Source organism: Hyaena hyaena, unplaced genomic scaffold, assembly GCF_003009895.1.
Source record: "Hyaena hyaena isolate Hyena2069 unplaced genomic scaffold, ASM300989v1 scaffold_282, whole genome shotgun sequence".
Lineage (NCBI taxonomy): Eukaryota > Metazoa > Chordata > Mammalia > Carnivora > Hyaenidae > Hyaena > Hyaena hyaena.
The window spans coordinates 1,530,351-1,556,337 of record NW_024080915.1 but is presented as its reverse complement, the minus strand read 5'-3'; the positions used below and the strand labels follow the sequence as shown (position 1 = coordinate 1,556,337).

General features: G+C 45.8%; 1 protein-coding gene and 1 pseudogene across 1 annotated transcript; one reads left to right on the top strand and one right to left on the bottom strand.

Annotated features, from left to right (window-relative positions):
* The first annotated feature begins 4,630 nt into the window (after positions 1-4,630).
* LOC120241439 lies at positions 4,631-8,803 on the top strand (annotated as a pseudogene).
* Positions 8,804-9,356: 553 nt separating this feature from the next.
* NQO2 (N-ribosyldihydronicotinamide:quinone reductase 2) lies at positions 9,357-25,599 on the bottom strand. The gene is made up of 6 exons (XM_039246550.1): positions 25,414-25,599; positions 19,878-20,019; positions 17,095-17,259; positions 15,196-15,326; positions 11,317-11,418; positions 9,357-9,628 (listed from the first exon to the last, which is right to left on the bottom strand). The coding sequence occupies exons 2-6, from the start codon at positions 19,882-19,884 to the stop codon at positions 9,452-9,454; spliced, it is 582 nt and encodes a 193-aa protein (XP_039102481.1). The 5' UTR covers positions 19,885-20,019; positions 25,414-25,599; the 3' UTR covers positions 9,357-9,451.
* Between the last annotated feature and the right edge of the window lie 388 nt (positions 25,600-25,987).

Genomic DNA, 25,987 nt, shown 5'->3' with positions numbered 1-25,987 from the left:
TTGTTACTTAAATTGTTGTTCCTTTATAGGTGATCTGTCTATTCTTTCCATTTTTCTTTTGTGCCAAGCAGTTTCATGATGCTGCTTTGTGTATAAGTTTTATTTATCCTTCTTGAGATGTATGGTACTTACTAAATCCATGGTACTGATATCTTTCATAAATTCTGAGACATTCCCAGATATTGGATATTTTGAAATGAGGCACTTCACCACCTTTTCATTCTAGAAACCCAATTAAAAATACAGCAAATCTTTTTACTCTGTTCTTTATGCCTTATAATGTATGTTCCATCCTTTCCATTTCATTCCTTATTCATCGACATCTATCTTTCAGTTCACTAATTTTCTCTTCATCTGTGTTCAATCTACTGTTTAAACTCTTCACTGAGTTATTTTTCAATCTATCTAGTCACTTTTGAATGCCTTTTATATATCATTCAGTGTTTGATTCCATTTTTATTTAAAGACTTTATACATTGTCATTTTGCATTATGTATCTCATAATATTAATATTTGAAACTCACAGGTGATAAAATCTATTGCTTGATGTTTCTGCTTGTTCTCAGTCATGATATTTTGTTTCCTCATGTGTTTGGCAATTTGGGGGGGCTTGTATTAGGCTGGTTTTAATCAGGGAGAATTGTAACAGGCATGAGATGATTTTTTTCCTGCAGAGCAAACTTATGTTTACTTCTTCCTGAATGGAGGTTGTCATCATTTGGGCCACCTTATTTATATAGACTTACCTACTTTGTAAATGGGGGCAGAATAAATTTCATTCCCAGACTCTGTACTACAGGAGAGGTGTTTTGTTGTTGTTGTTTTCCTACCCAGAGCTGGGATGGAAATAGTTAGTTTCCTATGTCCCTTTAAGGGCAGATGTAATCTTCTACTCATCTTCTCACAGTGGCCACATGTATGTAAGGTCTCAGTTCAGTTGCCCGCATTGCACAGACCCAACTCTGGTCTCTTGCTCCTTCTTGCTAGAGTATTGATATCAGCATTCAACTCTGAGACAGCCTAAGGATCTGCATTTGCTTATCATTCTGCAACCAGTTAGGTCTTTGATTGCTGTGGAGCAAGGTTGGTGGGTGGGGGTGGGGAGAGAAAGAGCTGAGGACACCGGTGAACCTTAGTTTTTTATGATCTCAGTAATGCACTGAAACGTCTGTTTGTTGTGATTTTTCTGGCCTCTAGGGGGTTCTTCAGAAATCTTATCTGCCACACAGCAGGAAATGAAAGCCTCAGGGGTTTTCAACCTCAACCTTGGCAAAGGAATCCTTGACCCAAAAAACACTAAGCCCTTATTGAGCAAGGGGCCTCAGCTCAGACTTCTCCTTTTTCCATTATGATCTTCCCGATAGGGTCTCGAGGGTTATTTCTTTAAAATGGCTTCTGTTCAGTGCTGATTGAACAGCATCTCACACCCACCCCCTGGGCAGAGGTCCCTAACTTAGTGGTTCTGAACATAAAGTCTGAAAAAGGCTGCTTTGGTTTGAGCCTCAGTTCTGCCCTTGCAGCGGTGGGACCCTGGTCAAGTTATTTCAACTCTGTAAGTCTCAGTTTACCTATCTGTAAAATGGATATAAGAAGAAAATCTTCATTCTGTCAGCTCTTGCTGGGAGGAATCAGACAAAATGCAGTCTTCTTATCAGTGATATAGGAATTCAAGTGACATGTGATCATATTCCTGATAAACTTTGTCCTTTATACGCTTTAATGAGACAAATGACGGAATTTACACTTCTATGCATCCATCCCACTTTACAGAAGGAAACAGTAAGAGATGAACAGAAATCAGACATAGCATTCCGAGTCTGGATCAGTTCCAGGACTATTGGGATCCCAGACAATATTTCAGACTGTTTCTGGGACCTTAGGAAAAAAGATTACAATATGACAGGACTGAGGGTCTATTGGAATTTTGCACATCAGGTGGGGTAACAATGGAAGCCAGATTCCCTTTATTTTATAAATGGGGAAACTGAGGCCCAAATATTTGATCAGCTTGTTCAAAGTCACTCAATCAAAAAAAAAAAAAAATCAGTCAATTACTGGCAGAATTGGGACTGAACTCAGGACTCTACTGCCCTCTGCTGCCTCGCTTGCGACCCCACAATGTTAGATTCTCCACCTTCTCCTTTGTTCTTTGGTCACTATATACTTAATCCATTTGGTGAGAAAAAAATGTAATATATTAGTATACACTTTATTCTAATCTTATGTACTTCTATGTATGTTCCTATGTGATCACAATCAGATTTCAAAAGAAATTTGTGTTTTGTTTTCCTTGTAGTATTTTGTGTTTCCATGGAGATACTAACCAAGCCTATTGGATTATTTAGCATTGCTCTAGTTGTAACTGTTATAAAATCATGTAAGCAAAAAAAGGGTGAAATATTGACTTGCATGGCTGAAGAACTGAAGAAAGGAATTACAGCTTTAGGCAAGGATGGTTCCAGATGTTCAAAGGATGTCATCAGAAAGCTGTGTCTTTATATAGTGTGGATGAACTCTCCTCAGTGTTTGCTTCCCCTGCAGACCAGTGATGTCTCTGTCATGGCACTTGTCTCCAGGTCCAGACAAGTGTCTTCTTTCCCGTCAGATCAGTGAATTCCTGAGTTGCCTGGCTTGGCTTGTGTGGGGCAGGAAACACCGACTGATCGGGACTGTCAAGTGCCACTCCTGGGTACTGATGCTATGTCACCCCTATCAAAACCACATGGCTTCCTGAAAAGGCATGATTCCCAAAGGAAAATCAGGGTGTTACCATCATAAGAAGGGGAAATAGATGTGGGACAGGCAAAGGTGGCTGTTCACAACCCCTGCCATCCTAATGGCCCAGTGGACGACCATGGCATTCTTTGTCATTACCCCATCACAGGCACTTAGGTTGCTTCCAGAGAGCAACCAGATGCTCTGGGTTCAAATCCCACATCTGCTTCTCTATAGCTGTGATCCTTGGGCAAGTGTCTTAATCTTACTCTGCCTCAGTTTCCTCATATGTAAGGTGGAGATGGCAATAGGACTTGCTCACTGGGATGTTATGAGGATAAAAGGAGCTAATAATATATGTGATGAATTTCTATCAGCCCCTGGCATATATTACATCCAATACATGTTAGCTGTTATCACTTATTACTATAACAATTATTAAAAAGCAAACATTGAATTTAGAAAATCACGTTCACTCGCAGGCACTTCCTTGGAATACTTTCCACAGTCGGAATTTCCTGGGCAAAGCTCCAGCTGTGTTTCTAGCGCCTATCATTTACCTCCAGTGCGCTCTCAGCAGTACAGAGCCAACAAGCAGGGTCACAGGCCGCGTGTCCTGGTGCTGTCGCAGTCCTAGCCATCTCAAGCCCTCCAGTCTTGCCTGGAGCAGCACTCTCCTTTAAGAGCAAAACAAAATATCCGGAGCACACAGAGAGCTGGGGGGCTGCCCGGGATTGGCGGGGTTGACCCGCAGTCCCTGCGTCTTCCCCACCAGTGACCTGCTCTCAGCCATCTCTTTCCTACCTCCCCATCTTGCCACAGGATCCTGGTGCCCTTGGCCTTCCCAGGGCCTGTGCCTGTTTCCCTCTGCTATGCTCTCCAGCTGCCAGGAACTACCCTGAATATCCTGAGACCTTCCTTACATTGAGCAACCTAAGTTTCTTTCGTATTTGCTAACCTCCACCCAAACTAGGTACAGGACGTAACTACGTAACCAGAGAGAACTTCCTGATTCCAAAATAGGCCCCACATTCCTAAGGAAAATGTCATTGTTTTACGTGTGACTGTGGTCATTTCCTCTTTTTTTTTTTTCTTTTAATAGTAATTCTTGCTGCCCTGCCAATGCTATTTTCATTTTAAGTTTTTCTGCACAGAGACTTTAATTTTTTTTAGGTTTATTTGAGAAAGAGAGAGAGAGAGAGAGAGAGAGGGAGAAGAAAGGGAGAGGTAGACAGAGAGGGAGACACAGGATCTAAAGCAGGCTCCAGGCTTTGAGCTGTCAGCACAGGGCCCGATGTGGGGCTTGAATGCACGAACCACGAGTTCATTAACTGATCCGAAGTCAGATGTTTAATTGACTGAGCCATGTATGAGGGTACTTGGTGCTATGGGAGCTACTCTAAGTACAAACAATTTTGGTCGGAGGCAGAATTAACATCCTTGGCATATGGGAAGCCCAAGTTTTCTTAGGGAGGTTGGGCTTCAGGAACTTGGGAAGGCAGTGAAGAGTCATCCCCTTGAACTTCAGTCCTCTAACTCCTTTGTGGGAAGAGGCGGCATCCCCTGGCTGGTTAGACACCCCTCCTCTGTGACATTTAGAACCGGTGACTTCAGAGGCCATGTGGTGTGGCATCTGCTTCCTGCCTTGAGGGGGCCCAGCAACCCCACATGGACTGCGGGATGAGCGCTGCTCCCTGTCCACCTGTTGTGCTGTGGCAGCTGCGGGCCGCTGGGCACCAGGGAAGAGCCGAGTTCATGCCGCCTAAATGGATCCCAGAGGAATCCATGAAAAGATGACAGCTGTCCAGGGAATTTCTCCTGGGGCTGCCTGTTGTCCCCAAACTACAGCCCCCATCAAGTGCCAGGGGCCAGTTTCAGCAAGCACGGCACCAGAAGAGAAACCAGGAAGTGAGCAATGAGGTCCAGTCACGTGTCCATGCTTTCCATCCACCTGGTGTGCACAGAGATGTACTTAGCGCAGGGAAACCACAGCCTTGCAGATAGCCCAACTGCTGCCTGTGACCCAGCCTGGGGGCCCCAGCAGGTACATAGAGGGTGGAGACTTCGTTCCTCTGACACTTAGGGAATACCTCCTGGGACGGGGGCTCCCCATACTGATGCAGCTTAGACAAGACTGGTCCCATCCATGCTTTCATGGAGCCAACAGTCTAGTGATGGAAACACAAACATTAATCAGATGGTCCCTATGCTTGATGTGTGTATGAAAATGTCCTTGTGTGTTTCTCAAGTAAATAAAACACCACAGAAAATTTTTTTTTAAGCCATAAGTACAGGGTATCAGACAGGATATCCGTCTCTTTATCAAGTGACGTGGGAGGTGGCCTGGGTGAAGAGATGAGGGAGCGTTCCTGCCAGAGGGAGTAGCCCGTGCCCTAGGATGGAGGTGGGCCCTTGGCAGGAGTGAGAAGTCATGTATGGCTGGGATGGAGACACAGAGTAGCCAGAGTGCCTGGAGAGGAGACAGGGTCACAGGCTGTACTCACAGACCAGCTCAAGGATTCTGGATGTTTTCTGAGTGCCAGGAGAAGCCCTTGAAGGATTAATAGACCTCAAGAGTGGCACGAGCTCTGTGTGTGTGTGTGTGTGTGTGTGTACGCACATGCACACATGCATGCATTTAAAGAGTGCTCTAAGCATTTTGTAGAAAATAGGTTCTAAGGGACAAATGTGCATAAGGGAAAATTACCTAGGTGGCTGTTGCAATAATCCAGGCAGAAAAAGCAGCACCCTGGATGAGCATGGTAGAACTGTGGATGGAAATATTGGGCAAATGAAATATAGGTAGAAGTTGGAGTCAGCAAGACATGAAGCTTGACTGAGTGGGAGCCCAGGTGAGGCCCAGGTTTGGGGCCCAAACATCAGGGGATTGTCCCTGCCACTTACTGAGATAAGGGGTAGTGGTGGGAAGGAGAAAGAACTTGTTGATGACATGTTGAATTGGAGTGCCTGGAAGACAGTCAAATAGAATTCTCCAAGGATCAGAAACTTTGAGGGATTCTGGAGGCAGTCTGGCTGGGAAATAGCACCATGAAAGAAAGCCGGTCACAGTGAAATACAAAAAAGATGCCAGGCCTCAGATACTATCTGATGACGCGGAGGTTGGACGGAGTGAGCCAGCCCTTCTTGTTAGCCTGGAGCCTGCTCCCGGTTTAGACAGACACATGGGCAGCAAGTACAGCTGAACAATGCAGGGGTTGGGGTGCCAGCCACCACCCCCAAGCAGCCAAAAATCTGAGTATAACTCCTGACCCCCCCCAAACTTAACTATAATGGACTACTGTTGACCAGAAGCCTTACTGATAATCTTAACACAGATTTTCCATCTGTATTTACTACATTCTTACAATAATACATTTTTCTTAAAATTTTCAGTATGTCTAATACCCAAAGTATGGAAAGAGTCCAAATGTCTATTGTTGGATGAATGATTAGAGAAGATGTGGTAAATATATACAATGGAGTATTACTTGACAATCAAAGAGAATGAAATCTTGCCATCTGCAACTACGTGGATGGAATTAGAGGGTATTATGCTAAGCGAAATTAGTCAGAGAAAGACAAATATCATATGACTTCACTCATATGAGGAATTTAAGATACAAAACAGAACATAACGGAAGGGAAACAAAAATAATCTAAAAACAGGGTGGGGGACAAAACATAAGAGACTCTTAAATATAGAGAACAAACAGAGGGTTGGTGGAGGGGTTCTAGGAGGGGGGATGGGCTAAATGGGTAAGGGACATTAAGGAATCTACTCCTGAAATCATTTTTGTACTATATGCCAACTAACTGGGATGTAACTATTTTAAAAAAAGAATAAACAATAACATATCCCTTCAAACAAAATTTTTTCAGTGTTTCTAGGCTATATGATTCATCTGTGAGATTTTTCAAATTGTTGTAAATCTCCAAGAATTTTTCCAATATATTTATTGAACAAAATCCACGTGTAAATGGAACTGCACAGTTCAAACCCGTGTTGTTCAAGGGTCAGCTGTGCTTGGATAGGAATATGCAAATGAGCAATGGCAAATTCGAGAACTATACAGAGACACCAAGAATTCCAGTGGAGAAACCCAGCCTTTTGGGGAGCAGCTGGCTGACACCCTTGCAGACAAGAAGGCTTGGTTTAAGATCTCTGGAGACGTTATGGCTGCATATCTGGCTAATGATGGTTTCTCAGTGATGGCCCATCTGGCAAACATACAAGATGGTGCCAGCAACACTAACAAACCTCTGCAGAGAAATACTCCCCCAACCCACCGATCTCAAAAAGGAGAGAAAAAAGAAAGGCTTCATGTGGAAGACAGAGCTACATGTATAAACACAACTGGTTTGCCCACAGACATTACGGTGGAGGCATTTATACAACTTCTGACTTGGCATGATTCAGAGATCTTCAGACAGAATTTATGGTCAGGTTTTACAAAGATAACCAAGGAAATCTGAAAGCAGATGGGCTCTGCAGTTATTTAAAGAGGGAATTTGGATTGGGCAAGCATGCTTTTGCATGAAGATGAAATTAGAAGCTAGAAATTGCATATTGAGGTAGCTAAGTTTCAACTGGAGGGGAATAGGAGGCGTCAGAAAGGAAGAGGTGCAAGCCCCATAAGAAGGGGCTGGTTCTGGAATAAAAGCACCTGTACGGCTAGAACATCCTTAGTGCCCCATGAGGGAATGGTCATCAACAAAATGTTTCATCCTATGCATTTTAAGAATGGTCCACTAGTGCTGATCAGGATCAGAGAAAACCCTTTAAGGAGACTGTTTAAAGTTTGGGCCAATCAGGAAGCTCCTTCTCTTCAACAGATACCAGATGGCATAACCTCTGTGTCTTTGAAAAAGCCATCTTTGCACTCAAACCTTTGATGGAAGGTGGTATGGTAGCCATAGGATTCCTGTCTAAACATGGGGTGGGGCTACAGATAGCCCGGCTGAGAAGACCCATAGGATCCCTGTCTGAATGTGGGCTGGGGCTATAGATGACCAGGCTAAGAAGACCCCAAGAATAAGAGCGGAATGGCTTTGTGGAAGTCTTTCTTCCACATCCTGGGGTGCTCAATGTTCAAATACCACCTTTGCTTCATCAAGGCTTTCTAAGGTAAGGCTTTTCCAGAGCACCCTAACACATCCAGAATGAACACTCAAGAAGCCACAACTAACATGGCATTTGAAGAATCTATCTATACATGGAAAGATATTCAAAAAATGGGAAGATGGGGGAGATTTTGAAGATGCTTCTGAAAAAGATGCTAAAAAACATGGCCCCAAAAAAGAGTCTGCAGAAGGCAGTTCCAGAAGTCTGAAGAGAACAGTCTCAAAAGATCTTCAAAAAAGACTCTGAAGAGAATGACTTTGAAAAAAGTCTGCAGGCAACCGTTAAAAGGAATCTGAAGAGGAAGACGTCTTGGAAAGAGAATCTGAAGATGGCTCTGAAAAGAGCTTTGAAGAAGGCTCCCAGAAATAACTAGCAGAAAATGGGGTTGAAAAGGAGTTAGGAAGAAACCATCCTGAAGAATGAGAATCTGGGGATGGCGGCTCTGAGTGTTTGGTGGGGAAGGCTGTGTGTGAAGATTCAGATGAAAAGGAGACACACACGGAGAAGTGATTGATGATGTGCCAGGTGGAAACAGGAAGAAGAAAACTCAGATGGAAAAGGGTCTGAAGATGCCGAGGAAGAAAGAGGCGGAGAAGGTGACAGGCTGGTCAAAGCTGAGGGTGCCAACAAGAAGGGGTGTGATGAGGAGAGCCCAGTGAGGAGTGGTATAGCGAGTCCGAAGTGGGCACTGCGGGTGGCACTGGGGACCTTAAGGAAGGAGGGCCCCTGTGCACAGGCAGTGGCTCTGTCCTCAAGCGGGGAGGAAATTTAATCTCTTAAACTTGCTTTTAGGGAGACCCCCTCCAGCTACATGTGCCTGCGCTTCTGGGTACTCAGTGGTCGTGTTACATGAACGCGTGCACAGGGGTAGGGTGCTCAGAGCGACGCTAGGAGATTTTTTCTTTTTTTTAAGTTTATTTAGAGAGAGAGAGAACAAGGGAGGGGCAGAGAAAGAGAGAGAGGGGATCCCAAGCAGGCTCTGCACTGTCAGAGCAGAGCCCAACTTGGGGCTCGATCACACAAACCGTGAGATCATGACCTGAGCCAAAATCAAGAGTCAGACACTTAACCCACTGAGCCACCCAGGAGCGCCCCTTGGAAATTTCCATTATAACCTGCACTCAGTGATTTTAAATGCATGTGAAACAGCTATTCAGTGAAACCTTCAGTCTTCATGCATGAAAGTAAAAAATATATATATATATTTCTTCTTTATCCAAACACAGCACTAAAACACTAGCTATGGAAGATTAAGCTTTTCTATGAAAAAAATAGAAATTCCCAAGTTGAGTTATGAAATTAAGAAGAAAAGTGTGCCATTCCAGGAGAACTGTTTGAACAGAAGAATACCCATGAAGGTTGAAAACAGGGAGACAGAAAGCCACTGGCAAAGAAAAGCAAGCCTGGGTGAATAACGGTATCCATGAGAACACCACTGAGTAAAACCCGCTGACGCGAGTGAAATCCTGGATCTGGTAAGACACTGGGTCCTGCCCCTCTTTCAATACATCCAGTTCGCTCTGCTGTGACCTTGTTTTATTATAAAATCCTGCTGCCTGGGCATGTGCTTGCAGCTCCCGGTGCGCTGCTTCTGTGATGTGGATGCACCAAGCGTTACTGCCCGAAGTACCAAGGCGGCGTGCAGTCGATGGGCTCTTCCTCCCAGATGGTTTTCAGCCTCTGGGCCCAGGAGGCCACCATTGCCTTTCTTTCTTCTTCGGATGCAATCTCGGGAGCAAAGCTGATCTGAGGGGCAAGGACTTTAAATCCACAGAAGTGCAAGGTACCATGCTACAGCCACAAAGAAAGCAAGGAAGAGATCAGAGGCCACACCCTTTATGTATCATTCAGTTAAATAATTAAAGGTGGGGGAGGGGATGGCCTGAAACAAACCTTCAAAAAACAAGAACAGCTGAATGCTACCAGGTAGCCGGAAACACCTGAGCTGCCCTATATAACCTCACCACGTGGGCCTTTACAAGTGATGTGAAGAACTTTGGACAGTTGGAAGTTTCAAATCCTAACTGAGGTTAATCTGTAATCTTTGCTTCTGACTCAGATAGTCAGTCAGCTTTATGGTTTTGACTGTTTAGGCAAATTATGGTACATTCACACAAAGGATTATTCTAGAATGATGTGACATTATTCTAACTATAGTGTATAACCATAGATGGTTGTTCAAGTTATATGTTAAATAAAAATAACGAGAAATTCGTAGTGGTATTTGTAGTATACGATTTATGTAAAAACATAAACATAATAACCCTAATTATATCAAGCATACAGATGAAAATATGTATGGGCCATAAAGAAATACATCAAATTATTAAATTATTTTTAAGGGGAGAGATCAAAAGGACCTTCTATTTTTATATTTTATAGTCTCTTTTTTTCACAACATGTACTTTTGAAAACTGAAAACAAATATATAAAGATTTTTTTAAAACAAGAAGAATTTAAATTTGGCTAATGACCTCTAAGAGACGAGTTGACCTGTGGATTAGAGAGTTTAGGCCTATAAGTTATCTCTTTCTTCAGCAGAGCATCACTAAATGGAATCACTATCCTGTCTCCTTTCAAAGAAGACCACTTTTTCCTAGAAATATCACTTTCCCCCCCTCTGCATTCTTTCTCTTAAAACCCTGCCTTAGTCCAGGATTGCCCTATCGGGGGTAGGTCAGGGGACAAGAGGCCCCCACGCCACTGTCTTCATTTTTAGAGTAAGCTCACAAACTGCTGAATAGGTGATCTCCTCCTCTCTGGACAAAGGGACAAAGGTCCCTTTATAAGATCCTAGAAGAACGGTTTGCATATAGGTTTCTCGGCCTCCTGGGAGCTCGGAGCCAGGATGTAGCCACCTGACCCAGAGCCTGCTCTCTTCCTCCTCGCCCCCAGCTCTGTGCCTCACATGTGGACACCCCAGCCTGCTTATGCTTTGCCCCATCTTCCCCTTCACAGATCGCCCAGGGGTGCGCAGACGCAGGATGGGGCCTACCCAGGAGGGCAGGCCCTGAGTCCCGGGAACCTGGAGAGGGGTGTGGCTCTGGGGATGCAGCACAGCCCCCAGCTCCACGGACCTATCACCTGTGGTGGGTGTGAGGCTGCTGGGAATGCTGGCCCTGGGGCACCTCTTGCCAGGGTTCAAGGCTGATGCCGCCTTCACAAAGCTCTGCCAGTCAGTGTGGACAGCCCCCGTCACCGGTGCTCCACACACACACTCGGGGCGGTTCTACTCACCATAGCGGAGACATGAGCTAACCAGGTCTGGCTTAGCTTCTACCCGACAATATCAAATGCTATCATTACATGTTTTCCCAATGACCAACTTTTTAGTGCTAAGTAAGAAATTTAAAATGGCAAAATGTTATAACTTCTTGTATTCAGGTGGAGATAAAATGGTCCATGTTTCAGGCTTACATCACATCTTATTTTACACCTGGGGGAGCTGTAGGAGTGGGGGGGTGGGGTGCAGTAGGTACCTGGAGGGGCCACAGGAAGTATCGATAATCTCCGCTGACTCCGGTTTTCATGTACATCTCGGATGTGCTCCCCGTGGTTAATGAAACGAGGGCCAACTTGTTCTGCAGAGGAGAAACCAAATGCATTTGCGTGGCCTCCAGAGAGGAGATGGATGTGACTCTAGCACCAAGGTTTATAACGACCGGGAGGGAAAGTCTGGGGTCAATTCCCTCCAGGGATGGACAAATGATAACATTCTCATTCTGCCAAGCCCAGCCACAGGTGGAAACCCCATCCAACAGGAAGGGAAGGGATCAAGTGGACACAGGTCTCGGATAGGACCTGACTTCTGGTAGAGAGCAGGCCTGGGACAGTGTGTGTGAGGTGAGGCCGACCAGCCGACCTCAGGGGCTGCCATGAAGGCAAATGAGGTACCAAGTGGACCCTGGCACACAGGTCCCTGATACACAGGACCCTGGGTCACATAGGTCCCCAACACAGAGGTCCCTGACACACAGGACCCTGGGTCACATGGATCCCTGACACAGAACTCTGACACACAGGCCCCTGGTCACATGGGCTCCTGACACAGAGGTCTCTGACACAAAGATCCCTGATACACAGGACCCTGGGTCACACAGGTCCCTGACACAGAGGTCCGTGACACACAGTTACCAGGGTCACATGGGTCCCTGACACAGAACCCTGATAAACAGGTCCCTGGACACAGAGGTCCCTGACACAAAGATCCCTGACATACAGGACCCTGACACAGAGGTCCCTGACACACAGGACCATCCAGCAAATGGTGCATTACTTCACCATCCAAGATGGACCTTGGTGACTCAATGTTTTCTTTATATACACTTATAAAAACATCTTCTGAGGCTTTTAGAATTTAAAACATCATTTATCTCAGTAAATTATTTAGCACGAAGTTCATGGCCACCGTGGACTGTGCATCTATCAGGTTCTATGCCATCCTCAACCTGTAACACGGGTGTCACATCATGTTGTTCATCACGGTGGGAACACGAGGCCCAGGGAGGTGACCCGCTGTGGGGCCACGGCTCATCTCTGCAGCAAGGAGCAGACGCCCTCTCCCGAGCCACTGTGTGGCCCTCCGGCCCTCCCGCCACACTAACTCCAGGCCCTTCTTGGCCATGCATGTAGTTAGCTGTGGATGCATCTATACACCTCACTAGACAGAAGCCCTGTGACTTCAGAGACCATGCTTTTCTTACCCAGGTGCAGCACACAGGGCTTAGCATATACTTGGTGCTCAATTAGTATTTGTTTACAAAAAAGCAAACTAGAAATAGAACTTGACAAGATTCCCTCCCCCCCGCCGACAGTACACAGTGATCCTTACCCCGAAGTACATACCTTGAGGAAACCGGCATCATAGAATCCTGGGATGTCGAAGGCAAACCCCTGTCACAGCACCCTGTCCATCCAACCCTTCAGGATGGCTGGCATGCTGAACCAGTACACCGGGAACTGGGGACACAACACAGGGAGAAACGAGTGCTGTGGGCCCTCTCGGGCTTCATATTTGGTGACTCACAAGGAACCCCACTGTCTTCCTCTTCCCGGGGTCTGGGCAGGCGAGTGTAACCAGAGTCCAGCACAGGTGGGTGTTTCCTCCCTTTCACTCTTAGGCACCCAGTGTGGACATGGGGTGATGGTGGGGTGGGGCGGGCGAGAGCTGACAATGGTCCCAGTTGCTGTTACAGGTGGCTCTGCGTCCCCCCGGGACAGCCCCTTAGGCTGGTCCCTGAGCAGGTGAGGAGGTACTGGGATGCTGACGGACACTGGGTCTGTGGAGCTGTCCCTGTGACTGACCCAATCATGGGGCACAAGAGGAAGCGGGTGGAGAAGAATTTGCCCTTTTATGTGCCTGGGGGTGAGTTGCTGCCATTGGGGAGTCACACTGAGTTAAGTTCTGAGAAGCTTTGGATTCACAAACTAAAGCCTTACCCTCAGATTCCACACACGAGCAGTAAGATTTCCCTAAAGTCCTCTTTGGTCCTCACACTATATCCAACATCATTTTCAATGAAAAGAAATGAACACAGATAATAATCTGTTACCAAAGGCAGAAGGAAGCCCATGTTTCATGCACTTTTGCTATAAATCTAACATAGGACTTGGCACTGAAATTTAAGCTCCACAGCCCACTGCTGTGTGACGTTGACATGTTACTTAACCTCTCTGCGCCTCCTTTTCCTGATCAGCAAACGGCTAGTACAAGTTGCTAGCTCACAGCATTGTGGGGAGGATTCAATGACACATTACAGTGCTCAGAACAGAGTCAATGCTCAGTGAGTGAAGGAGAGTAAAGATCACGACTAAGCAGTAGTGATGAATGAAATTTTTTTAGTGTTGAATGAAACAAATAAACTTACAATGCAGACTTTCTGGGCAAAGTATCATGAAAGAGGAAAAGCCCAGGGAAAAGAGCTGTGAAATGCAGTAGGGAAAAAGAAAGACCATTTCAGAAAGAACAAGCTTTGGCTTGCTTTAGCTATCCAGCTACAGGAGTGGAGGAGGAGGTAGGGGAGGAGAAATGGGCTCCATGTGGTCACCTGACCCCAGGGGGACAGGAAGAGAAGAGTGAGAGCCAAGTATGGCTCTGCCTGGCCCATGTGCCCACAGTGCTGGGCCAGTTTTGACAGAGCCCTCCTGTCCTGGCGAGGCTATTACTCCAGATGCTAAAGCATGTGGCAACTGAGGTCTCTGGCACCGGGACCCAGCCATGTGCAATTAGGACAGAAGAACATCTTGCATTTTGACCAGGCTGGCAGCTCCAGGTTGCCCGGTAAAGCAAGGGATGGTGCCAGGAAGGGGTGGATGGAGGCAGCCTGGGCAGGGCATAAGAGGACAGGTGAAGCGCCCCTCCTCTCATATGTGCAGGGTGATTTTATGAAGGACATGCTGTTTCACCTGCAAAACGGTCACATCCCTGCCCCTCATGGTGGTCTTGTTCTTCCACCTGCTCCTCACCCTCAAGAAGGGCTAACAGAGACAGTCTGGGCCAATCAGATCCATCTTGGAGATTCTGGATCTAGAGACCTCAGTCCCTGACGTGGAGTGAGAGAGGAGAACAGAGGCGGCATGCGGAGAGCAGCAGATGAGAATCAGAGCGAGAGGGCAGAGGGGTTGCAGCCTCTAGTTTCACCGCCCCTGAAGCCCAGCTTGCCTGCCTGTCACCGGGTTCCAGGAGACGCAGATGACCAGGTCCTTTAGAATAAATTCTTTTTTCCTAATGGACCTGGATTTCTGTCAACCCAACAGCTCCCGGAAAGCACAGGTTTATTTTGCGGCCAGGCTCATGGTGAGCTCAAGCACATGCCTGTCAGGCTGTGGCGGGAGCAGCCGTGAGGAGTGAGAGCCCACAGAAGCAGTGCCCCAGCTCCGTCTGTGGTGAGTCATGGCCTGGGGACAGTTTGTGAGTGAATACATGGAAAGTGGGGGGATGAGGCAACCAGCGACAGGAAAGAAACAAAAGATTTTCCTCTTAATGATCAGGATGTTTAAGGCAGGACTTGCACTTGGCTTGAACTACCTTGACAAACTCTCGTGTAGACAAATCTGGTTTTCATTCAGCCTCTGCGCATGTAGGGTGGGGATTAGAAGGGAATTAAGGCAATGCCACCTACATGATCCAGGCATTTATGGGACCACTGGGCTAAAGGGAAATTACCATTTACTTGGGAGTCGGGATTTTGAGTGAAGAGTAGTGGCTTCATGAATGTCCTTACCCAATTAGACAGAAATAGGTGTGCAAATGTGCTAAAACATTAATACTATTTCGAGGAGTGTAAAACTCCGTATCTGGAAAGAGCTTGTACACAGAATGACTCTAATTCATTATAATAATTAGAGGAAACACAAACCTGAAATATCACTAGATCAGCTTCTAGAACCTTTTTCTGCTCGTCAATTATGTCACTGGTCAGAGCCCCCTTCTTAAAGGCTTCATATGCTTCCACCCCATAATTGAAGGACTTGGGATTAGAAACAGCACCTGGAGAAGAACAGGCCAGATGTTCTCACTCTCTCATATGCACCCACAGCCCATCCGGGCCAATCCCACCAGCATCGCTGCTGTCTGGACTCCCCAAAGCAGTTTGCCAGGCATTCAATGACACCCCAGCAGGTGTTGGGCCCTGGGATCAGGCTATGGAAATAAAAAGCAAGACAGGAAACCCAGAACCCTAAAACAAAGACTGGCACATGGCTGGAATAAAAGTTGGAAACAATATAAATATAAATCAGCAAGGGAATTGGTAAATAAGTTATAATACATACCGTGGAGTGCTATGAAATCATTAAAAAGACTCCCGAAACTACATGAATAAAGCACGTTCCATGATGTGGCACGACTTACATCAGCATCTACAGAGTTTCAAAACTGTAGTTTATGTGGATATGTACTTTTGGTAATATTTAAAGTAAGACCCACAGTAATCTACACCAAAAAGTTAGGCTAATTTGTCTCTGCATGCAGTGTAGGGCTCTGGAGTATATGTGAAAAGGGGCTTGCACTTCTTAACCTATGTTCATCCTGTTTACTCTATTGTAAAACATTTTTTTCAATAAGCTTGTGTTACTTTATCCACTTAAAATCCAGTGGCTCCTTGGGGCATCTGGGTGGCTCAGTTGGTTGAGCATCCAACTCTTTTTTTTTTTTCTTTCCTGGGCTAATAACAAAAATATACTATTGAAAGAAATATGTAAGAAATAAACCATCTATAGTACAACAGTGTTTAAGTAAATTTTACAACATATTTACAAAAATAATACTATGTAGTTTTCAGGGTACATACATAGCTAAGTGCACATATCATTTTTTTTAAATATCACATTTTACTTATTTATTTATTTTTAGCCAAACTCCAGACTTTATTCAGATTTTCCCAGTTTTTCCATTACTGTCATTTTTCTGTTCCAAAGTCCAATCCAGGGCACCATATTGCTTCTATGTGTCAGGTCCCATTGGTCTCCTGTGGTCTGTGACAGTTACTCACATTTTTGCTTTGATTTTATGTGGCTTTGACAGTTTTGAGGAATCCTGGTTATTTAAATATTAAATCTTGGGATGCCATTAACACAATTACAAATAAAAGGAAATTAAAGGTATTAAATACTGGAAAAACATAGGTGAAATTATCATTATTTGCACATGATTTGACTATATATTGGGAAAGCTCCAGAGAATAAAATCTACTACAAAGAGTAAGAAAATTAGTAGTGACTGGATACACACCACAGAGGCACACAGAGATTAACCTTCTTCATGCAGAGAAATAAAAACCAGTTAACAAGATTGTGCAAGGTCTGTATGAAGAAAATGTACAGAGGCCCTCAGGGTTGAAAAAGAAGATGTGAAGAAATGAAAATCCACACCATCCTCTTGAATAAATAAAAGTTCACCTGTAAATGGATTGGGATCTCAAAATATCACCTGGTTACTTTTTGAATCTGGAAAGTTAATTCAAAAGATTTTATAGATAAGTCAATGAGAAAATGGGGAATATGCCTGTAATTACTTTATACAGCACAGACCGTCTCTGGAAGGATACAGAGAAAAGTGGGTACACTGGTTACCTTGAGGGCAGGGAAACGAGGTAGGTCAGGGACATGAATGAGAAGGAGACCTGCTATGTGGACTCTACAGACGTGAGAATAGGGTATCATGGGCAATGGTTAGTTTTTTCAAAACATTTTTTCAATTAACAAAATAGAAAGAAGAAAGTTAAAAAAAAAAAAAAAACGTTTAGCCCCAGACTCACCAGTGATATCCTTCCTGGTGGCCCTTGGCTCAAAGTCCATGGCATACAGGTCAGAAACAGTGACGGTACAGCCCTGTGCGCTGAGTTCATCCACAGCCACTTTCTTCAAGGATCCATTGAAAGACCTGGGTTCTTGGTGCGCATAGACAATGAGCACTTTCTTGCCTAAATCGGAGAAGAAAGGATTTCTCTTGAAGAAGATTCCTCTTCGTCAAAATTCCATAAAGACTAAGACAAAATCGAAATGTGTACGTGCAATATACGCTGAAACCAAGAAATACCAACCTTTTTTTATGGAGGACAGTTTTAAAATAATGAGCATTTAAAAAAAAATTCAGTTTTAATGTCATTGCTTAAGCTTACTAATACACATAAATAAAATGGGTCCATTATAATCCCTCAAAGATAACACAACAAATTTCTTTAAAGTACAATCTACTGTGGTTACCCTCTGTGAGAGGTTTTAGCCCTATTTGCCAATATCAAAATAAAGCCACCATAACTGGGGGGCACCTGGGTGGCTCAATCGGTTGAACGTCCGACTCTTTTTTTTTTATGTTATTTACTTTTTTTTTTTTTTTTTTTTCTAGGAGAGAGAGAGAGACACAGCGTGAGCAGGGGAGGGTCAGAGAGAGAGGGAGATACAGACTCTGAAATAGGCTCCAGGCTCCGAGCTGGCAGTCAGCACAGAGCCCGACGCGGGGCTCGAACCCACGAACCGCGAGATCATGACCTAAGCGAAAGTCGGACGCTTAACCGACTAAGCCACCCAGGCGCCCCTATGTTATTTACTTTTAAGAGAGAGACACAGACAGAGACATGAGTAGGGGAGGAGCAGAGAGAGGGAGACACAGAGTCTGAAGCAGGCTCCGAGCTGTCAGCACAGAGCCTGACATGGGGCTCAAACCCACATGCGAGACCATGACCTGAGCCAAAGTCGGATACTTAACTGACTGAGCCACCCAGGCACCCTGAGGGTCCGACTCTTGATCTCAGCTCAGTTCATGATCTCACGATCCTGAGAGCAAGCCCTGAATTGGGCTCTGCGCTGACAGTGAGAAACTTGCTTGGGATTCTCTCTCTCTGCCTCTTACCCTGCCCTTTCCCTGCTCTCTCTCTCAAAATAAATACATAAACATTTAAAAAAAATTTTTAAAAAAGCTACCATAACTAACCTCTCACACTAACCATGCTGAGCCGGCATCAGCTACCGACACACAGTTCTGCTTTCTTCTCCTCCACGGCCACTGAAATGCGACATGTAAACAAGGTATGGAAACCAAACCCCTAATTCCAGAGGGAGGCAAGGCCTATACGGAACCTACTCTGGGTGGCAAGACTGATGACGAAAAGGTTCTAAGGAGAGTCAGGTCTTATAGGTCCTGGCTGTGTCATTAATACCAATTGCCTCTGAAGCAATTATTTCCTTCATTCAGAAGATTCTGTGAGATTATGCACTGTTTTCTTCTGAGAAGCAGCTTTGGTGATTGGCTGAAACTTGCCCTGGTAATGTCTAAGACAAAAACATTTGGACTCCTGATATAAATTTTTCAATACAAATGTTATTTGAAGCAGATAGTTTTGGGGCATTTAACTGGGTGTAAAGGTTGAATTCCATGAGTTAGGTTAATGGTTAACATTTTTAACTTCTCAGACTCATTTGTTAACACAGGAATTCTACTAATGGAGCCAAATGAAATAATCTCCACTCATGGTTCTCAGGTTGGGGCAGGGTTGGCTCCCAGGGGACAGTTCTTCACCATGTCTGGAGACATTCTACGTTGTCACAGCGAAGAAGGAGGGTGTAGCTGGCATCTAGTAGAGAGACACCTACTTGGCCTAAAATGTCAGTAGTACTGAGGTTAAGAAACCCTAATCTATACCATAATACATAATAAAGTGGATTTTTATGTTCTGAAAAGATTTGTATGTCATACTGTTGACAGAAAAAAAAGCTGCAGAATGGTGTGTGTGTCTGTATGTGTGTGCAAGCGTGTGTGTGTGTGTGTGGTGAGCAGGGACAAAAGTGAACAGTAAGTCATACTGAATTTTATTTTAGTTTTAACTTTTCTAGTGTTTACTTTTGGGAGAGAGAGAGAGAGTGTGTGTGTGAGCAGGGGAGGGGCAGAGAGAGGAGAGAGAGAATCCTATGGGGCTTGATCCCCTGGACAGTGAGATCATGACCTGAGCCAAGATCAAGAGTTGGACATTTAACTGACTAAGTTACCCAGGTGCCCCTGGTCATACTGCATTTTAAACCACAGTTACTGCTGGGGCTCATTCACTCAATAAGCATTTATTGAGTGGCCCTGGATGGCTCCATCAGTTAAGGGGCTGACTCTTGATTTTGCCTCAGGTCATGATCTCACAGTTCATGAGTTCAAGCCCAGTGTTGGGCTCTGCACTCACTGTGTAGAGCCTGCTTGGGATTCTCTCTCTCCCTCTCTCTCTGCCCTTCCTCCCCCTCTCAAAATAAATAAATAAATTTTTAAAAAAGTATTTGTTGAACACTACAACAGCCTGGCAGTCATTCCAGAGTCTAGAAGCAGAGCGAAAACAAGATAAGCACGGCCCTCACTTCTGAGGAACTTATGTTCTGGTGGGGCTGAAATGGGCAGTAAAACAAATAGGAAAATCTAAAACAAGATCATTACAAATAGGGATTCACGTTAAAACATTTAACGAGTTTTATACATTTCAATGTTTGGATTTTTAGAACATATTCAATTTCTAATTAAAATCTGTACTTAAAAACATTGACGTCCTCCATAGCTAACAGTCACCTGCCATGTCCTAAGAAGATGGGTTCGTCCCCTCTGACCACTGCCAAAGGGAGGGTCTGCTGTTAATCCTGGCACAGAAGGATGCGCTGTGGCAAGCCCCAGGCTTTCAGCTGTAGTCCCTCTCCTCAGTGACCCCGACAATCTGAAAGAGAAACAAACACTTGAAGGACGTGGGGAGGGGTGGTGGTGACATCCACATACCAACTCCAGGCCTCATGAAGGACATGGAAATGTATCTGAAGAAAGTCTTCTCAGGAGGGGGAACCATCTGGAGATTTAGGCCTCATAAGGACAAATCATGCAGAAAGTCAAAACCAGTCCTTTTTTTTTTTTTTTTTTTGAGAGGACTCAGACCCTTCTGTGAAGGCAGCCCTAGTGAACAGGTCCTGGAAAATGAGAAATGACAAGCAGCTGGAGGCCTGCCCCTGTGTCCTTCCTCCCACACCCTCTCCCACATTTTCCCCTCCAGATAACCAACACAGCTGAACAAAGGTCAAGGGTACTGAGAGACACTCACAGACACCATGTTTACCGTGCTCTGCAAAGTGCCAGCGTGGCTGAGAAGGCAAGATGGACAGTACACACATAGGGGCCAGCACAGAATAAGGCTATGGAAAAATGTCCATTCTCCCAAGATGGCCTCAGAGGCACAAGAGAGGCCTGAATCCTCATCTTGGCTAGCCAACCCTGAAATAACTGGCTTCACTCTGGGAGAGATCAGAAGCCTCCAACAAATCTGCTCCCTCTGCCAAAAAACAAACAACAAACAAGAAAAACAACCCAGAGTCTGTGAGTCAAGATCAGTGTGAAGATGCTGTATGATGTGTGCTGTATCCACATGACAATTTTAACATATCAGCGCAGGGGTGCCTGGGTGGCTCAGTTGGTTAAGCGTCCGACTTTGGTTCGGGTCATGATCTCATGGTCCATGGGTTCGAGCCCCACGTCGGGCTCTGTGCTGATAGCTCAGAGCCTGAAGCCTTCTTTGGATTCTGTGTCTCCCTCTCTCTCTGCCCCTCCCTCGATCGCTCTTTATCTCTGTCTCTCAAAATAAAATAAAGACTTAAAAAAAAACATAGTGCATCTTTTTTAAAAAGTTTATTTATTTATTTTGAGAGAAGCAGAGACAGCATGAGTGGGGAAGGGGCAGAAAGAGACAGAGACAGAGAATCCCAAGAAGGCTCTGCACTGTCAGCACAGAGCCCGGTGTGGGACTAGATCTCACGAAACCAGGAGATCATGACTAAGCCAAAATCAAGAGTCAGACGTTTAACCAACTGAGCCACCTAGGAGACCCTCAGTGAATCTTTATAACAAAAAGAACAGAGAGAAAAAAATCAGGTTTATCCGTGGCTACAACTGGAATCTTGGGCAGAGCCTGAATTAGCTTCTCCTGGGCCCTGCATACCTCCAGCTGTCCAGGAGCCCAGGTAAAGGGCTGAGATATGCAGAACCCTGACAAGAAGTGGGAGTGGGCTGCAGGGGGATGGGCTCTACCCCAGGTTGGGTGTCCTGGGGACAGAGAGGGAAGGAGGCTTAAATAATTGTGGCTGGAGCTGAGTTGAGGGCAGGCAGGGCACTTACACTGTAGAGTGGGCAAACAGCTCCGGTCAGACAGAGAGTGGGAACTCCAAACACCATCATAAACTCAAAGGTGAGTTTAATCCTTGCCCGTTTCTCAAACTGACTACTGACTGAACAGTTAGAAATCTGCCTCTTTGGCTTTCCAACATCCCCTCTTGTTTTTTTTAAGAACAGTCCCTGAATTTATTCATGTGTCAGTGTGCCCAGCTAATGACTACATTTCTCAGTCTTCCACTTAGGGGTGGCCAAAGAGGTGAAGCAGAAGCCATTAGGAGTGGCTCTTAGGACATATCCTTAAAGGGGCTGACTTGGGGGTGAGGAGGGTGGAGGTAACATTTTTGCCCCTGCCATGGGCCTTCTTCTGAGCTAGACTGTGGAATGACAGCTAGGGCTCAATTAGTCATCTTGGTTCATGGGGGTAGAAGCTTTAGACTAAGGATGGCAAAGCAGAGAAACGGGAAAGGAACCTGGACCCCAGATGCTTTCTTGGAGCCATGAGATGGTTCTGAATTACAAATTTTCAGACTTCTTCACATGGGAGATCAAACTCTGAATCGTGTTTAAGCCACTGGAGTTGAGTCTCCATTAACAGCAGTGAATGGGTCACAATTGCAATGTTTGCATTCATTCAGCTGGGACTCACCCTTGGCCAGGTACTGCACTAGGTGCTGAGGTTACAGCTGTGAAGAACACAGGCGAGGAGAATGGAACTTTATGGGGTGGAGTTGGGGGAGGGCTGGGTACACAAAAGAAGGCGGCAAGGAAAACAATGATAAAATTCTAGATAGTGGTAAGTACTAATAGTAATGCCAAGTGATAGTGATAAGAAAATAAAGTCCTTTTGTGGCTAAAAAGGCAGGAGTACATTTGCTACTTTAGATAGGATGCTCCAGGAAACTATCTCTGAACAGGGATGTGGATGATGAACCCAGTCATGCAAAGATCAGAGGTTCAGGTGGAGGGAATGGCAAGTGCAAGGCCTGAGGTAGGAACTGGCCTGGAGTGTTGGAGAAAGTCTGTTTGACTGGCCTGTGGTTTAAGAAAAAAAAAAAAAGGGGGCGCCTGGGTGGCTTAGTCGGTTAAGCGTCCGACTTTCGCATAGGTCATGATCTCGCGGTTCGTGGGTTCAGGCGCTGCGTCGGGCTCTGTGCTGACTGCCAGCTCAGAGCCTGGAGCCTGTTTCAGTCTGTGACTCCCTCTCTCTCTGACCCTCCCCTGCTCACGCTGTCTCTCTCTCTCTCCTAGAAATAAATAAAATAAAANAGCCTGTTTCAGTCTGTGACTCCCTCTCTCTCTGACCCTCCCCTGCTCACGCTGTCTCTCTCTCTCTCCTAGAAATAAATAAAATAAAACATTAAAAAAAAAAAAAAGAAAAGAAAAAAAAAAAAGAGTTGGATGGTGGGAGATGTGGTCAGAGAGGTGGGGTAGGGTCTATAGACCAGAGGAAAGGATTATACTCTATACGCTATACATCAGAGCACCTTAAGCAGAATGACAGGAACTGAGTACCTTCTAAAAGGTTTTCAGTGTCCCTGCAAACTCAGGAAACGCCTTATCCTGAGATCTCATTTTGGTCTGGATAAAACACTTTTAATTTCAGTGCCCATGGCAAGGCATCCATTCTTGTGTAACCCCAGGCCTCACCATTCCCTGTTGATTTTGCTTGGCCAGGTTCACATATTTACATCACACGCCCAGCTGCTTGAGGCATTTGTTTGTGACTTTCCTCTCATCCATTCTCCTATTTGTACGGACTAAGAAACAGGCCCAAGAAGTGAGCAACTTGTCTCAAATTAGAGAAAAGACTCAGAACCGGACTTTTTATCATCTATTTAGTGTTCTAAACTCCCTGCTCACTCACTTCCCTGAACAACCCCCTCAACAGCAGTAGTATTCTCCTTTGTTAGGAATGATGCACTTATCCAGGCCAATAGGAAAAAGGAACGATGTGGTCTGTGAAAATTAATAAAGGGAAACTTCATCTAAAATGGAGTCGGGATAAACATTAAAAAAAATTTTTTTAAAAGGGGCACCTGGGTGGCTTAGTCGGTTAAGCGTCCGACTTTCGCTTGGGTCATGATCTCGCGGTTCGTGGGTTTGAGCCCCGTGGTGGCTCTGTGCTGACAGCCAGCTTGGAGCCTGGAGCCTGTTTCAGTCTGTGACTCCCTCTCTCTCTGACCCTCCCCTGCTCGCGCTGTCTCTCTCTCTCTCTCCTAGAAATAAATAAAACATTAAAAAAAATAATAAAAAATAAAATGGAGTCAAGACACCCTATAGGGCAGCCTCTCACCCACAAACTTTCCCTCACAGCTTACAGCACATTCCTGGACAGGAAGCAGTTCTCTTTACAACCCAGCAGGGGGAAGAAAGATTTTCTTACTCCTTGCGGAGCAATAGCCTAGCCAGTGAGAAACTGCTCAGTCAATGAGAAACCATGGCCTCCCTGAACTCTTCACTTTTCCTCCAGGAGAGGAAAAGCAGCCCTTCCCAACTTCCTCTTTCGTCTTTATAAAGTAAGGTTCCTCTCCTGTTTTCTCCAGATTGACCTATAGTTTGCCACAGCTTGCCTGTCCCAAATTCCAATTCTGCTGTTCCCAAATGAATTCATTTCGCTAGTAAAAGAACTAGTTCTTTTTTAAGCTAGCACATTATTAAACTATGTATACCCACCTCTGATATTTTTTGTGTATATTATTTCACCTTAATCAGCACCCAGAAGCTGTTTCATAATGTTTTTGTTTGAGTTTTGAGAAGATTAATAAAAGGAAACATCATTGAGAACGGAGTCAGAAGCCAGCAGAAGTATCCCTCACGCCTATGGCTGGGGAAACTGCAGACCTAAGAGAAAGAGATGAACCTTGCACGTAGGTACCTATTGTCCCAGCAGAAGGAAGAAAGGTTTCCTCTTGCCCGGCAACGGCGGAGCCAATGAGAAGCCACTATTCTTCGAACTTTCCACCAAAGTTTTGCTTATAACAGCTTTCCCTACCTCTCCTCTCCCAGCTTCCTCCTCTTTGTCCTGGGGACTCCTCCATGACTTTGTCTAAGCCTGCTTATCCCAGATTGCAATTCTCCGCAATTCCCAAATAAACCCATTTTTTAGAAGTCTATTTTTTTAATGTTTACCTTAGAGAGAGAGTATGAGAGAGAAATAGAAACAGAATCTCAAGCAACCTCTGCACTATCAGGGTGCAAACTCACCAACCATGAGATCATGACCTGAGCTGAAACCAAGAGTAGTAAGCTTAACCAACTGAGCCACCCAGGTGCCTCCAACCATTTTTGCTGGTAAAATAACTATCAGGTTCTTTTTTTAAAGTCAGTATTTCTTACATGCCTCTTTCCATATAGACAAGCCCCGGAACCGGTTGTTCCAACAGCTAGATAACATTTCACTGTATATGCAAGCCCATTTGTGACCATTTCCCTCCCTGAGTACCTAAGTTATTTCTCGTACCCACTCCCAACCCCAACTAGAAGTAGCACTGCTAGCTGAGGTTTTGTTTAATACACATTCTTCTTCATGTACTTCTTTGGCTAATATTCTCAGAAAAACAAAAAGTTAAAGATTACTTTCCTAGTTTCTGCTACAGACTGCCAAGAAACCCTTGGCAAAGGCCAAGCCAAAATAGAGGCGGCTCCCTGCGGCCAGCACAGCCCCAGGCGGCGCCCCTTTGGCCTAAATGATGGCACCCCCTGTCCAAACTGACCCTGGGCTGCCCTGCTCCATTTGTGACCCGCGCGCGGTAAACACACCACGAACCTCCTCGACTAGAGGACAGATTAGATGAGACGATTCTGCACTTATAACAGGACCCAGCATGCAGTAGGGCTCAGGAGAGGTACGTACAACCCCAGGGTGGAAACGATGAATGGCCCGCGAAGCCGACCGCAGCGCCCCGGAAAGTGCCCCTCCCAAGCCCCCGCACCCCGGCGAGTGAAGACAACTCACTCTGCGGGCAGCGCAGCCTTTGGCGGAGAATCAGCGGCAGGACTCAGCCTTCAGCCTTGCGGAGCGAAGCCCTAGGCGTCCGAGCCCGGGTTCCGGCCGCGCGGGGACACGCACTCGCACGCGCCCTCGGGGCGCAGAGCCGCGGCTGCGCTGTGCGCCGGCCGGGCCGCGTGGACTGGCGCCGGCCCCGCGGGTCCCCCGAGCCCGCCACTCCCACCTCCCGGCCTCTCCCGGCGCCCCGCCCCGCCCCGCGCGCTCCACGCCGGGCCCCGCCCTCGTCCCCGCCCCGCCTGGATGGCCCTGGCGGATGCCTTCCCCACACCTCCGGCGTCAGAGGTGAACCTGGGTACCGGGTGGCGGAAAGCCCGCCCGCCCTGGGCCCCTCCCTTCTCCGTCCCTAGGCAATAAAAAGCAATCAACACCCAACAGCCTGTAAGACTCTCCAGAGAAGGATGCTGAGTGAAAAACGCCAATCCCAAGAGGGTTCCATGCTCCATGATTTAATTTATGTAACTTTATTGAAATGACGAATTACAGAAATGGAGAACAGATCAGTGGTGGCCAGGATTTCGTA

Bases quoted from the DNA above. Each gene is read 5' to 3' on its own strand.
- NQO2 (XM_039246550.1), bottom strand. The intron at 15,327-17,094 runs GTGAGTCTGGGG...GTTCTTCTCCAG, and splicing joins CACCAGGAAGGATATCACTG to GTGCTGTTTCTAATCCCAAG. The intron at 9,629-11,316 runs GTACCTACTGCA...TTGTGGCTGTAG, and splicing joins ACTTCCTGTGGCCCCTCCAG to CATGGTACCTTGCACTTCTG.